The 14,252-nt window shown below is 40.6% G+C and overlaps 1 protein-coding gene across 1 annotated transcript in view; it reads right to left on the bottom strand.

Annotated features, from left to right (window-relative positions):
- ELP1 (elongator acetyltransferase complex subunit 1) overlaps positions 1-14,252 on the bottom strand; it is a 754,242-nt gene that overhangs the window by 313,897 nt on the left and 426,093 nt on the right. Inside the window, exon 26 of the mRNA XM_085636502.1 lies at positions 7,028-7,151. Coding sequence (XP_085492628.1) covers positions 7,028-7,151 — 124 coding nt within the window. The remainder of the gene's footprint in view (positions 1-7,027; positions 7,152-14,252) is intronic.

Raw genomic sequence — 14,252 nt, 5'->3', positions numbered from 1 at the left:
TAGTTGCCATTTGAATTATGGAAGCTGTATTTTTGGAATGTATATTTTATATTGTGCTCTTCTGTACTTTTATGATCTTAGTAATTTTAAGTATCGAATAAAGTGATTTGACTGACTGACTGACTACCAGAAACGTGCCGACAAGTGTTTCACCCTCTTAAAATTCTTTTAGTCTTGGGCTTTTTCAAGGTTTGAAGAGTCTCTGAATAAGTAAGTGAGTTGGTTCATTCGTGCTTTCATTCACTGTTGTATTAGGATTTGTGTTCACTCACAACTAAGCATTGAAAAAATTAACGATTATATCGCCCACAAGACTACCATGCATTGTCAATCGACAGAAATGGAAAAAGTATTGACTGGCCAAAGGATACGGCATCAAAAAATATCTGTGCAACTTGCTTATTCTCTTTAAGACTTTCATAAGAGGAGTAGGCTCAACACCATCTGAAGCAATAAAGCACACTAACATTTTAGAGCTGCGTTAAAAGAGAGTATACATGAGAAACAACTTTATGACCTTTCAGTCTCGCCATAACCTTTCTGAAGTAAAAGGGAGGATTTCTTTCATCAAGATGTTTGTGTGGGGCAAGGGTGGAGGCCTGAACAAGAAGAGAAGGGAGTACAAAAACATTTACTTACCCGTTATAATAATTTTACAGCTTGAAACTCTTTTAGATTCAAATTCTGTGCATTATTTCACCATCTAGTACTTGAGTTGTCATAAAACTCTCAAAGCCAGACTTCATTTTAACAATATTAAGTTAGCCTGTCTGCCATTGGTTACATTCAGCAAGTCATTCATGATCTTTCTCAGAACTTATGTAAGTGTCAATTCAACTAAACAATGACTTCGCTATCACATAAGCCGACACAAGTGGGTTCCAAGCTACGCAATATCTACGGCTCAAGGTCTGACAGCAGACATGTAAAACAAACGTGTAGTCCGAGCGGACGTATTTTCATCATGCTTGTTTAGACCAGGTATTTCTTTGCTTATTGGAAAATCTCCAAATGTAGGCTAAAAGTCAGTGGTCAACCCTATGTGACCTCAGTGAACTGACCACTGAATTTGAGAGGCCTTTGCACCAGGTTATCACAAGAGGTCCTGCCAGACTGCCGTAGCACCCACTATTATGCCAAGAGTCGATTCAGATATGAGAGGAGCTGAGCCCAGCGGACTCAGTGTGATCCTTTCGAGGGCATGCTCTATGCCAACTGAAGTCTGGTAATCACAGTTCATCTGCTGTGAACATGTATGCAGTGCCCTGAGCCCCAAGAAACTAGTTAGGTACTTCAGGCTCCCACAGTATAGCACAAAAACGTAGTCTTTAGGGTGGCAGATGCTAGGAACTATTATATAATCAAGGTATTTGCTATTGCATTATTAGTTTGAGAACTGAGGTTAAACTAGATCAATTCTTTAAAATCTTAATCTTGGCAAAAACGTTTGTGCTTTCTATGCTTTTGGTGCTCCTGTTTGTTATAAAGAGGACAGTTTTTGGAGGGATTTTTGCAGAGAGAATGTCTTCTTCACAGAGGTCAGGAACAATGTTGCTTCTCTTTCTCCAGTGGCCTTAGGGCGTGTAAGAGCAAAGTGCTTGCCAAGTTGTTGCTTTTCGAGGCACCACATGGTCTGTAAATCAGGTTTGTAAGCTACATTTAACATCTGCATTTTCCACAGGGCTTAAAGCTTGAGACCTCAAGAAAAGGACTAAACAAACGTGTTTGCCAGAAAGAAATGGAAAAACCTTGGTAGCTCTTAATCCTGTGTGTACAAGTCAGGGATCAACAGGAAGTGACATCACTGGCTCCACTGATGCCTTATATAGAACCATTCAATCAGTTCCATTAGCTTTGTGGATCCCTGGCATAAGCTGCACAGCATCATTTCGCACTGGTTAAGTGTCATTGTTACACAAGACGTTCTAGATATCATTTAGTGCTTGAGAAGCAGTTCACATAAGGATCCTGCAGGAATATATCCATCAGTACACAATAGAAAACTGTATAATGTTTCCTCAGCTGTTTGGGACATCAGGCAATTCACCACTGTTACATCCTTGGAATAAATTAGAACAGATCAGCATTAGTCACTCCTTGACGAAAGCAAATGCCGGGATATCCATACAACATTCAATCAGCGCGCTCACTCACACCAACAGCATCGGTACCACTTGGCTGTCTCATCTGCTCCTTAATTTGTGGCATATTGCTAAACCAACTTTAAACTACATCAATGACTGTACTGCTCGAAAAAAAACGTCCTTATATTCTTTCAATTTGGGACAGTGTAGAGCCATTTCAGATTTTTTAGATTACTCAAAGCTGTTTGAGCACGCTGTAAGACGTTACAGAAGCCAAAAGCATCTTGATCTTGCACAACAATTCTTTTGGGTACCACAGAGGATGTACTTTTTGCTGGTATCTTTTATTGGTGACTTCTGTCTAGAAGGTTATGGCAGAATTGTTGAGACCCATATTTTACTGGATCTATTGGTGGCCTTTAACATCACAGTATGATGCGTGTTCTCCTGGATTGATTTTGTCAAGGAGTGAGGGCAGCACCCCCAGATGTTGTAGTATAAAATTCTTGCTAAAAGAGAGCTTCCATGGGTGTCAATTATGCCCTATAAGCCCTATCCTCAAATTGTTACATGGGGCATGGCATAGGGGATAACACTGCTCATTTCTTCTTTAATGTGCATTGCTATCCCTTAGCAAATGTATTGCTTTATTGGTTGTACATATTATAATTACTGCTCCCTGTTTTCATTTTTTACTCATTTTTACAGAAAAATACAGACAGAAAAACATTTATTTTCTTGTCTGTATTTATATTTAAATGTGAATAAAAACAGAAATTGGGTTGTTGTTTGAGTCATGACTGCCAGGCCAATAGCCTTGTGGATTAACAGGTGAGGAGGTTAAAAAATAAATGCATTTTAGTATATTTTCGCTTAAGCAAAAAAAAAAAGAAACAACAACAACAAAGCTCAGGCCTGAGGGGCCAATGTAAAAAAATCAGTCGTGACACTTATTGCGAGCATAGTTAGACACACCAAAGTACATATGCACTGTCTCCAGTCAAACGTCCAGTACAGACGCATTCCCACCAAATCGAAAGAGCCTCTATATGGTAATCCAATAAAGACTAGAGTAATATTCTTGTTGGTATAAGTTTACTCCATATAAAAGCTCCAGCCTCAGCTCCACCTCCACCACTGTCCCAGCTCCAATAAGGTGTGTATTGTGAGGGAAGGTGTTGTAGGAAAGGAGGAGTGGAAGAAAGAAGTTGGTGAAGATAGGGTATTCCATAATGTGATAATGAGGATGGAGAAAGGTTGGAGAGAAAAGAGATTGTTGGAGGAAGAGGTGAAGACTTTTTGAAGTATTAAGGATGAGTTACTAGTGGATGAAGGCATAGTGTTCTGGAGAACAAGGTTAATTCCTCCGAAGTCGATAAAGGAGAAATCGGTTTGCAAAGCTCATGAGGGTCATCAAGGCATTTCTTGGTCTATGGAGTGGTTTACGGTTGAGTTATTGGTGGCCAGCAATGGACAAGGAAATAGAAAGAGGTGAGGGAATGCATGCAATGTTGTCTGTGTGACAATGTATGTAAAATGAGAGAAGAACCTATAGGAATTAAAGAACTCCCGGAGAAAGAATGAGAAGAGATTGCTGTGGCTATAATGGGACCACTTAGTGCGGTAGGGCAAGGAAGGTTTATCACTATACTAGTAAATCTGTATTCCAGATGGTCGGAGGTGAAAGTAGTTAACGAAGTCCGCTGTGAGAAAATTGATGAGTTTTTGCCTGAAGCGTGTGCGAGAGAGGGTTTGCAGGAGTCTACGTTGATAGATAACGGTGTGCAATTTGTGCCGAGTGTAGGAAGCTGGCTTTTTATGTAGCGCACCAAAATAAGGTACACTATGTAGAATGTCCAGGTGACCCTGTGCTTACAGGGCTTAAATTAATAATCCCAAATGCTCTCTTTTGTGGTAGTGTTGGCGAGCAGTTTAGGCCTATCCTAGGGTAGTATTAAGCATTTGTTGTACACAGTCAATAAATGAGAACACTCAAGCAGAAACTCAAGACCAGGAATAACAGGTATTTTTATATAATTTTTAACACCAAGAACTTTGTAATTGGGTAAGTACTTTTAAATTTATCAATTTTTAGAGTCAAGCAAAAATGTCACATAAATGCGCTTTTAAGTGATAATGCTTTTCTATGGAAAAAGGAATCTATACTTCATACAAGTATTTGCAATCTTATTTCAGGGGTCCCCATTAGGACTTAATGTACTAGAGGGTCAAGGTCACAAGACCAACCAGCAGTTCTGGTTTACCTGCCCTAGACTGTCAGGGTGAAGAGGTTCTGGACGAGTTGGTAGCCTTGCGTGCGACACCGTTGACAAAGAAGTGGGGCCACCTAGAAACAGGCTGCAGACGGAGACTTGGGGACGAATCCGGGAGCTCCCAATGGGACTCAGTTTGTGAGGGTCTTGGGAGCAGAGGGGCACAGTATGTGTTTGTGGACCCGTGCCAGGGATCTCAGGTGCAGAGGGTCTTGGTCGGCTGTTCCCGTAAGTCGTATGTGCTCACGGTTCTTGGTCAGACCTGCAGAGGGAGACAAAACAGGAAAGCAGGGCCACTCTCAGTGATTGCCTGTCTGATGCAGAATCCCACGTCGGCAGTTGGCGGTGTTGTTGTCCGGGCTGGACACGAAGCAATCCTTGATTGCTGCAAGGGATCCGTTACCTGGGTATTGGCACATCGTAGTTCCTGGGGTTCCTAGCATCTCCATACTTTTGGGGGGAGGGAGACAGACTCGACCTTCTAGAGCACAGTGACCTCCTCCTTTGTGGCTGCTGCGTCAGTGGACCCGGTGGTCAGCAGAACGGTGAACCGCACGCTGCAGTTGGTGCCTGCAGGTTGCAGGGAAGTGGCTCCTCCACTTCAAGAGGGATGCTGGCTGGTTGGCGAAGTACAGGCAGTCCTCCTAGGCTTTAGGAGATTGCACAGCTGCAGGATGAAGTCGGGTTCTCTATGATTTTCGGGAAAGGAGAAGGCAGGCAAGGTTTGGCGCCAAAGTCCGCAGGTAGTACACAGTTCTCAATTCTTCGGCTCTTCTTTGTCCTTCTTGTTTAGTCAGACGAAGCTGAGTTCCTGGTGTCAGGGGTACACCCAAAAACTGAATTTAGGGGCATTAAGTGGATTGAAGGGGAGTAGCCAATGGCCTACTTACCCTTGGGGTCACTACACCCCTTATATGACCACTTCCTTGGGCAGTGGGCATAACACTGTCCCAGAGTTCCTAATTCCACCAAATCAAAATGGTGGCGACCTTCTTTCGTGGAGCACATTAGGCAGCCCACCATAGGGGTGTGACTAGCCTGTTGGTGCAACAGGCCTATATGCATAGTAATTTTCTGCCTGTCCTGGTACCAAATGGGCCTCAGGGCAGGGGGTGCCATCTCCCAGGTCTGGGGAAAGCCAGGGTCGCATATCAAAGGCATCAGGGGCTTTGAAGTTCCTAGCCTTGATATGCTAAATCGCTAGCCATCCTGTTGGAGGAATTGTGAACACCTTCCTACAGAGCAGTCATTGTTTCTGGCCTCAGAGAGTGTGGACACCCACCTGCAGGGTATCAGAAACATGTATGTGGAGGCAGGCTGAACGATATCAGTCGGCCAACACACTAACAAGCTGGTAGGGTTTCAGGGGGCACCTCTATGGTGCCTTCTGGGTGCATGTTTTAATGAATCCACAACTGGCATCATTATGGATGTATTAAGACCAGGTGTTTGATACCAAATGCAATAGGTTTAATTAAAGCCATCATGTAGCTGGGGAACTCATAATGACCAGTGCCCAGTACGTGAACTTAAGATGGCTTCCCTGTGCACAGGGGCATATCTGCTCATTCAGACATGTCCTCACATGTAATATAATGCAACCTGTATTAGGGCTATAAGGCCTGCTATAGAGGTGACTTTCATATATTGTATGTAGTGTCTGTGGGCATGGCACACAAGGTGTGTGCCATGTCTTGTTTTCACATTTGTATGGTCCATTTCGCACAGCCTGCAAAGGTAGTCTGCATGATTTTGGTGGTGGGTCCCTTAGGGTGGCACAATACATGCTGCAGCCCTTAAGGACCCTCTTTAGTACCCATGTCATAGGTACCAGAGGTACTACAGAGGTGCTAAAAGACTGCCAATTGGGGTGTAATTGAAAAGGTACCTTGTTTTAGGGAAAGAGCACTGGCACTGGGGACCTGATTAGCAGGAATCCAGTACACTAGAGTCAAAATTGCGTCAGATACTATACTGGAATCTATACCAGGTGGTAAATTCTTTATGCATAATTGTGACACTAATGAGCTGTTAACAGTTTTTTGTTTCCCCACAGAGAAATCTCTTCCCCTCCACACCGGTTCCCCATTCCCACCAGGAAAATTAACTTATTTTTACCCTTGACACCAATACATTAGTATGTATTTCCAAGGTGGTAAGCTACGTACACAGAATACGTGCATACCTACGGATCTTTGGGTTTGTGGGTGTACATATAATTTTGCAGACAGACTCACCCAAAAATGGCTTAAAATCTGCAAAACTCTAGATTTTTTAATATAGATATTCCACAATACTCATGGAATTTGGTCATTCACAAATGTCCTTTGTGAAGCTAAAAGTTTGTGAACCTTGATTTTGTGACTCACGTTTGGGAATTTACATTTGCAAATGGATTTGTTTGTGCACCTAAGTCAAATTTGGATGCGGCAAAATGTGTATGAATCTGGCACACAGTGAGAACTCATATCATAACCAGTTGTGGTAAAACGATAGCTATTCAGTTAAGCCAACTGTAATAATATATTTTCCATAAATTTCATACTAAGCACTGATTTCTTTACACAACACTATATTTTTTTTAACTACAGGATAAGACAAATGTTGCAACTCTTATGAAAACGTGTTTATCATTTTAAACAGCACAGAAATTAAAACCTATTATCTTACCGCATTTGGCCAGATGGCACAGAGCTTTGTTGTATCTTTTTAAATGCTTGTCTATGGTATATCGTTGGTAATTATTTTCCATCTTCTTAAGATCATTTAAAAACGGGAGGTACTCCTTGGGGTCCTGAGAAAAATAACAAGATATTCTCATTCTTACTAAACCCTGGCAACTTCAAACATAGCAACAGAAAACCCATCTTTCAAATGGCATTGCTAACTTTTTATTTATAGTACTAAAACACCGAACAGTTCAGCTCATATGCAGGATCCCTAAGATAAAATCTCTTTTTAAGCTATATATTGATAGGATTCCATTTGATTTTCAAAAGAAGTATATTATTATACCAAATACCGTCACCAGTGTGAAAGCAAGTGGCTGAGATCATTTTTCCATTAAAAAGGATATCACGTGAGGGAATTGGAGCCAGACAGGCATCAGCATTCCAGAATTCAATTCACGTGGCCAAATTTGAATCAGCATTTGAATTTAACTATGCACCTGTATGGTAGTGAGCAGCTCCAACTCCCCGCTGGGCCATGAACGGGTGAAAAGACGGAACCAATGGCGAGAAGTGTTGAATATGATATTTATTAGGATCTCAACATGAGTACATATGGTACAAACAGGGACACAGAGATAATTGCCACTAGGGAGAATAGAATCTCCTTACCGAAATACATTCCACTGATGTCATTACATTCCATGTTCTGTCCATAACCAATGACAATCGCCACACTTCTCCCCACCGTTAACAAAATGTTACACTTTAAATTCTTAAACTAATAACTCTTAACACACCACCGTCTTCCCTTTGTATATAAACACTTTTTTTAAAGAAAGAAGAAAAGTATATATATTTAAAAATTAAAAACACATTCATGTTTTGCCAAAAACCTACATCAAAAGTAAACACCTTTTCAAATCCATGAAACAATGTAATCCTGAAACTGTCTTGGTTTGAAGTGAACATGTGTACTTTTCCTGTTTGTGTTGATGTTGTAACTGGGCTTATTCATTACACATTTACCTTTTTTAGAATTTTAATGATGTTCCAGTTTGGTGATACTGTATGTTAAGATCTAGGGCCACTTGAGATGTACTCCACCAACATCTATCTGTCAGTCTCACAGCATTCTTACATAACTCACATACTTGCTCAGGTTCTCTGAAATTGACCAACCCTTCTTCATCAAAATGGAATTGTATACTCGTAATCAATTGCCTACTCTCACCATGCACACTTCATTATTATGCTTAGTATTTACTTTTTTCATACTAACCACAGTGAAATTTGCTTCAACTGATTCCCATATCCCCATCATGTTACTACCCTTATGGAATAATTGTACTAATCAAAGCAGGCACAATTCTCTTGATGCCTTTCTCCCTCTCATTAGTTCAAAAGGACTTATCTGTAGCTACATGTGGTGTGGGGCAGTAAGACCACTCCAAATATTTAACCGCTTGATCCACACATGTTATTCCTGTATGCAGCCTGGATACAGTCCACTAACACCTTGTTAAAGCGCTCTCTTTTTCCATTGCTTTGTGGATGATACAAAGGGGTCCTGATATGTTTAATCCCACATTTATTTAAAAACTGAAGTACCTCTGTTGATATGAAACGTACTCCATTGTCTGTCATAATCTCACCTGGAAAACCTTCACAAATAAAAATAATTTTCAAACAGTCAATTGCACTTTTGGTAGTTGAACACTGATCAGCTCAAATTCAAACCACCTGGATAAATGGTCAATTACCTCAAAAAAAATACCTCAAAATTGATAGTAAAATGTGACAGAGTCCTAAAAAATCAAGTCCTAACCTCTTCCATGCTCTGTTTGGAGAAGGAACAAAATACTCTACAGTCCCCTCAGTTACTTAAACGTTGTCACTTTTGTTGCACTTTACACACTCCCTGACAAACTCGTCAATTTCTCCATCCATTCTAGGCCATCAGAAATCATTTCGTATTTTTCTTTCGCTAATAGTTGACCCCAAATGACTAGAATGAGCTGTCAAAATTATTTTATATCTGAATTATTCTGGTGGTGCTAACTTGTCACCTTGTACCAGTTTATCATCTTCAATGGATAATTCATCCGACACCTTCCAAAATATCTGCAAATCAGCTAACAAATTATTTTCTTTTGGCCATCCCAACTTAACCAATGTCAGGACTTCATCTAAAATCATGTCTTTACTCACTGCTTCTAACCATTAATTCTCTCCTACACAAACATTTATACCAATGATACAATATACAAAATAATCCTCAATTTCTGTCTTCCAGTCATGTTCTTCATCATCATTATTGGGTAACCTTGACAAACAGTTTACTCTGCAATTCTTACCCCCAGTGATGTATTCTATAGTAAATGAAAATTCTAAACGTTTAGCAGAGAGTCTTGCAATTTGAGCTATGGAACGTTTCAATATTTTGCCTGATATTAAAACCAGCAATGGACAATGATTAGTTTTTAAAATAAACTGTCTGCCCATTAAGTACGGTTTACATTTTTCCACACACACACGCTAGATGTTTTTCTCATTTACTGAATATTTTCTTTCCTTTGACATATTGTCCTGGAGGCAAATCCTATTGTACTTTCATGCATGTCATCATTTTGTGACAACACCACTACTAAAACATACACGCATATGTTGCATGAACATGAAATACCTTTGGGAAACAAGAGACGAGAGGTGTTTGGCAAAACAGGAACAGTTTGTTTAATTAAACATAGAGGTAAGGAGAACAGTACAGCGACAGGGTCTGTGGACTGTCTCAATTTACAACTGATCCGTAGCATCCTTATATACAATTCATCGTAGGCAATAAAATGTTTCCGCCGATCCAAGTATGGTAAGGCATGTAAGTTGCTGCCTTTGGAGTCATAAACTAATTTTAATGGATAATACAGGTGGGCCACAACCTTGCATGGACACAATGAGGCCAGTGGCTAGCATGTCCAGATTTCCAGAATGTAGAGAGCGTGATCACTGCATGTGCTGTATTCTGATTGGCTATATGTTCCTAACTTATGTGGCATCTGACGATATGGTGTATTGGGAGTGCGTGTATCCCGTCAGGCCATGTGTGCTTTATTGGGGCCAATCTCCCTTGACCATTGTAAAGTCTGCACCTATCTATGGGATTGATCTAAAGTTTCCTGCCCATGCGTCTGTCTGCCGGTTACGTGCCACCCCACTGGTGACCTGTCAATTAATAAAACTCGGGCCTAGATCTCAGTGCTTGCCTAACTATGTATTTGAGAGTTGGGGCTGATATAGAGTTCACAATGGGTGAATTCGTTAATTTGGACGTGATTTCATTCGCATAAATGAATGCATCATTTCTCACATCAGCATCAACTTTTTCCATATTAACACATACATCTACAGTCACAATGGTTTTCATTCCTTCCACAAAAGGCTGTAATACTGGTGCTTTCATTATTTCTTGTTTGATCTTTTGAAACATGTCCTCACATTAATCAGACCATATGAATGTAGCTCCTTTTTTTAGCAGTGATCTAAAACACTCAGTACTTTTGGAAATCTTTCAGAAATTTCGCATAGACCCCACACATTCCTAAAAAAGACAACAACTGGGGTTTGTCTTCTGGTGCAGGAGCTTCTACAATGCTTTTAACCAAAGTCGGTTTAGGTTTGACCCCATGCTCTGACAATATGTGCCCAAGGTACTCAATTTTCCAGCTTTTGAAAATACATTGGCCTTTCCTGAGAGTAATCTCCTCTTTTCCAAAATACGCAATACCTCATCTAGAATTTTCTCATCTTCAGCTTCACTTCTGGAAAAAATCAGATCATCATCTTGGAAGACTAGCAGCTGAGAATTGTTTTGAAACATTTCTGACATCAGCCTTTGAAAAACAGCTGCTGCAGCTGCCCGGCCAAAGGGAAACCTGAAGAATTTCAAAACCCCCCAACAAGAGTGATGAATGCAGTAGATGGCAAGACTGAACATCCAAGTTCTACCTGGTTATAGGCTGCTCTTAAATCCAGTAAAAATGATTAGGCAATATTGTTTTGGAGTTTTTTCCAGTTATAATACCTCCTAGAATATTTTTCTTAAATTTGTTTATATTTATTTTTAGAAAATCTCACAAACGTGCAGAGTAAGGATTGGCCTCTATGTACACCCTAGCAGTGATTCATATTGTACGGCCACAACAAAGGGCCAAACTATAATGAGTAAACATTCTTAACCTATCATTGTGTGCATCACTTCTGATTCCTGTGAATTTGCGACAACAATGTCTTTCGTCACCACCTAATTAATAAAGGATACCCCCAACTTGTCGCTATAACTGGCATATAGGCTTAGTGATCAAAATCCTAGCTTTTTAAATCTATATTCCCCACAACGTGCCAAAACATGTTCACCTTGCATAATGTGCCAACCCACATGGAACAAACTAATTCTGTTATTCTTCAATTCATCTCAGACTGTTGTGTTGACTCGTCTATCCCAGAAATGATCATGCCGCAAAACACATGCTTGCATGGTACGACTTAGCTTTATTCATACTGAGGTAATTTCAAACTACTAAGTTGACTTGTTTCCTTACAGTGCTCACTCTGCTGAATTCTTTTAACCACCTCCCCATTTAACTATGATGCTATCTATCTCTTGCCATTGCTTTATTGCATTGAGTTGACTTGCTTCTGTGACTGCACCAACCTTGTTTAATAAATCACCTTCAGTTTACCAACCAACTATGCTGTTATCTTATTTAGATAATTATGGTGATGTGCTTCTCTAGTTATTTTATTTTGTTCTTGTGCTTTAGGAGCATGTTAACCTGCTTCCAGTCAGGACCCCTAATGCCATCATCATATTCTTTATTCGGCTCTAATGAGCCATAAAAGTCACATCATAAAATACACAGCATAGATAATACACCATAAAAACTTCAGATCCATTAAATAATATGATAGCAGCACAATACCGAAAAGTTGAACTATTTAGATCGTAGTCTTAGGGAACTTAAGATGTAATTTAAAACATCAACAATAACAGTTTTATTTCCCAGGCACTGCAAGTAAGAAAAGGCTGCTATGTGGGATCTTGACTCCAAAGCACGCAATATGGGGCACAGGAAATGCCCTTCTTTGATGTAGATACAATGTGCAAAATAATGTAAAGTCCTAATGCTTGAAGTGGCCTCGAGCATGCCACAAAAATAAAATGAATGAATAAAACCTCCTGGACAATTTGTCCAACTCTGGTTTGAAGAATCTAGAGAATAATGACTGCAAAATGCATGTGGGTGTAGTACATATAACAGCCCTATATATCTGTACGAAAGGTATATCTGGTAAATTCTACTTATCTCTCATTAGCTCTTGGTCAATATACTCCGATACAGAATAAATGATCTGTCCTGTTTAGAGCAATCCATCAGACATGGCCTTAGCAGTGGGTAGAAATAAATGCCTAGAATCCTCATTCTGTCCAATTAAAACATAATGGGGAATTGGAATCACAATGGTGCTCCATTTTTGGCTGAGTAGAAATGTGGGCCCGGAAATAATAATAATGTAGGGAGAAAAATCACAGTTGTTCAGATGAAGTTTAGTTAATACCCTGGGCACAAAAGTCAAGTCCTCAGAACCACTTTGTCTGAATGAGGCACAATATATGGGCTAGATGCAAATAGGACCTGTAGCTCGTTAATGTGCCTGGATGAAGTTATGATGAATAGGACAAAAAACATTCCAAGAAAGAAGATTCAACTCATAAGAGACCAAAGTTTGTGCATACATCTGACCAGAATCAGAAGAGACAGCTGGCTTGGCAGTTCGGGCTGGACTGCTCCCATGAGGCACAGGATCAAGACTGATTTCCATATAGCTGGGTCTGAACTGAGGTGGAGAAGTGAGCTAAACAATGATGATGGATTTAAGCCAGATCTGTGACTGGGGGTGAGTGTCTGAAAGGTTTCAGCACTCCATCCATCATCTCCTTGAGTTTGCTTTACCTAAAACACACGTGCCTGATTGATGCAAAGGGACCTCATACTGATGACAGACTACAGAGCACAGGTGTTTTCAGAATGAGTGTTCCCAATACATAAGATATAGAATGAATATGCTACTTACCAGTATGCATCTGTTCTTGGCATGTAGACCTGCAGATCTACACACTTGTGCATAGATCGCCATCTGGTGTTGGGCCCGGATGTTTGCAGTTTGTTTTTCCTCTTGGAAAGTCTTTGGAAGTCACGAGGTCGGTGACTCCTCCTTTGGATCGTATTGCGCATGGGCTTCGGCTCCATCCTCAGACTGTTTTTCGCCAGCAGGGAAAGATGGAGCATAGTAATAATAGTGAAGATGCCCATGTGTGTGTTATCTAAATAAGATAAACTGGAACAGATGAAGGTAGCCGGGGAGGCGGGTGGGCGTGTGTAGATCTGCAGCTCTACATGCCAAGAACAGATGCATACTGGTAAGTAGCATATTCCGTTCGAGGCATATGAGCTGCAGATTACACACTTGTGCATAGATTATATAGCAGTACCCACCGTTAGCGGCGACCACCTGTATCTGTTGCAGTGGTTTGAAATAATGTTTTGAGTACAGCCTGGCCCACACTAGCTTGTTGCTTAGTTTGCACATCAACACAATAGTGTTTGGTGAAAGTGTGCAGTGTTGACCATGTAGCTGCTTTGCAGATATCATCTAATGGGATGTTTCCTAGAAAAGCCATTGAAGCCCCTATTTTACGTGTAGAATGGGCTTTAGGGGGGAACGGATAGCGTTTGTTTTGCTTTATGGTAGCAAATCTGAATGCATTTGACAATCCACCTAGCTATACCCAGACTTGGAGATGGGGTTGCCCTTGTGTAGTGGAGAGAAAGAGACAAACAGTTGTTTGGTCTTACGGAAAGGTTGTGTTCTCTCGATGTAGTAGAGTAAGGCTCGTTTGACATCTAGTGTGTGAAGAGCTCTTTCTGCAACAGTTTGTGGTTGCGAGAAGAATACTGGTAGTTCTACAGATTGGTTTAGGTGAAAAGGAGAAATGACTTTGGGGAGGAATTTTGGGTTGGTACGGAGAACCACCTTATTATGATGCATTTGTAGAAAAGGTTCTTGAATAGTAAGTGCTTGTATCTCACTGACCCTTCTGAGGGAAGTGATGGCTACAAGAAAAGTGGTTTTCCATGTTAAGAATTGAAGTTCACATTTGTGTAGTG

The sequence above is a fragment of the Triturus cristatus genome, chromosome 2_1 (assembly GCF_964204655.1).
Source record: "Triturus cristatus chromosome 2_1, aTriCri1.1, whole genome shotgun sequence".
Classification (NCBI taxonomy): domain Eukaryota; kingdom Metazoa; phylum Chordata; class Amphibia; order Caudata; family Salamandridae; genus Triturus; species Triturus cristatus.
Note: the sequence above shows the minus strand (reverse complement) of the source record. Positions and strands in the feature narration are given on the sequence as shown.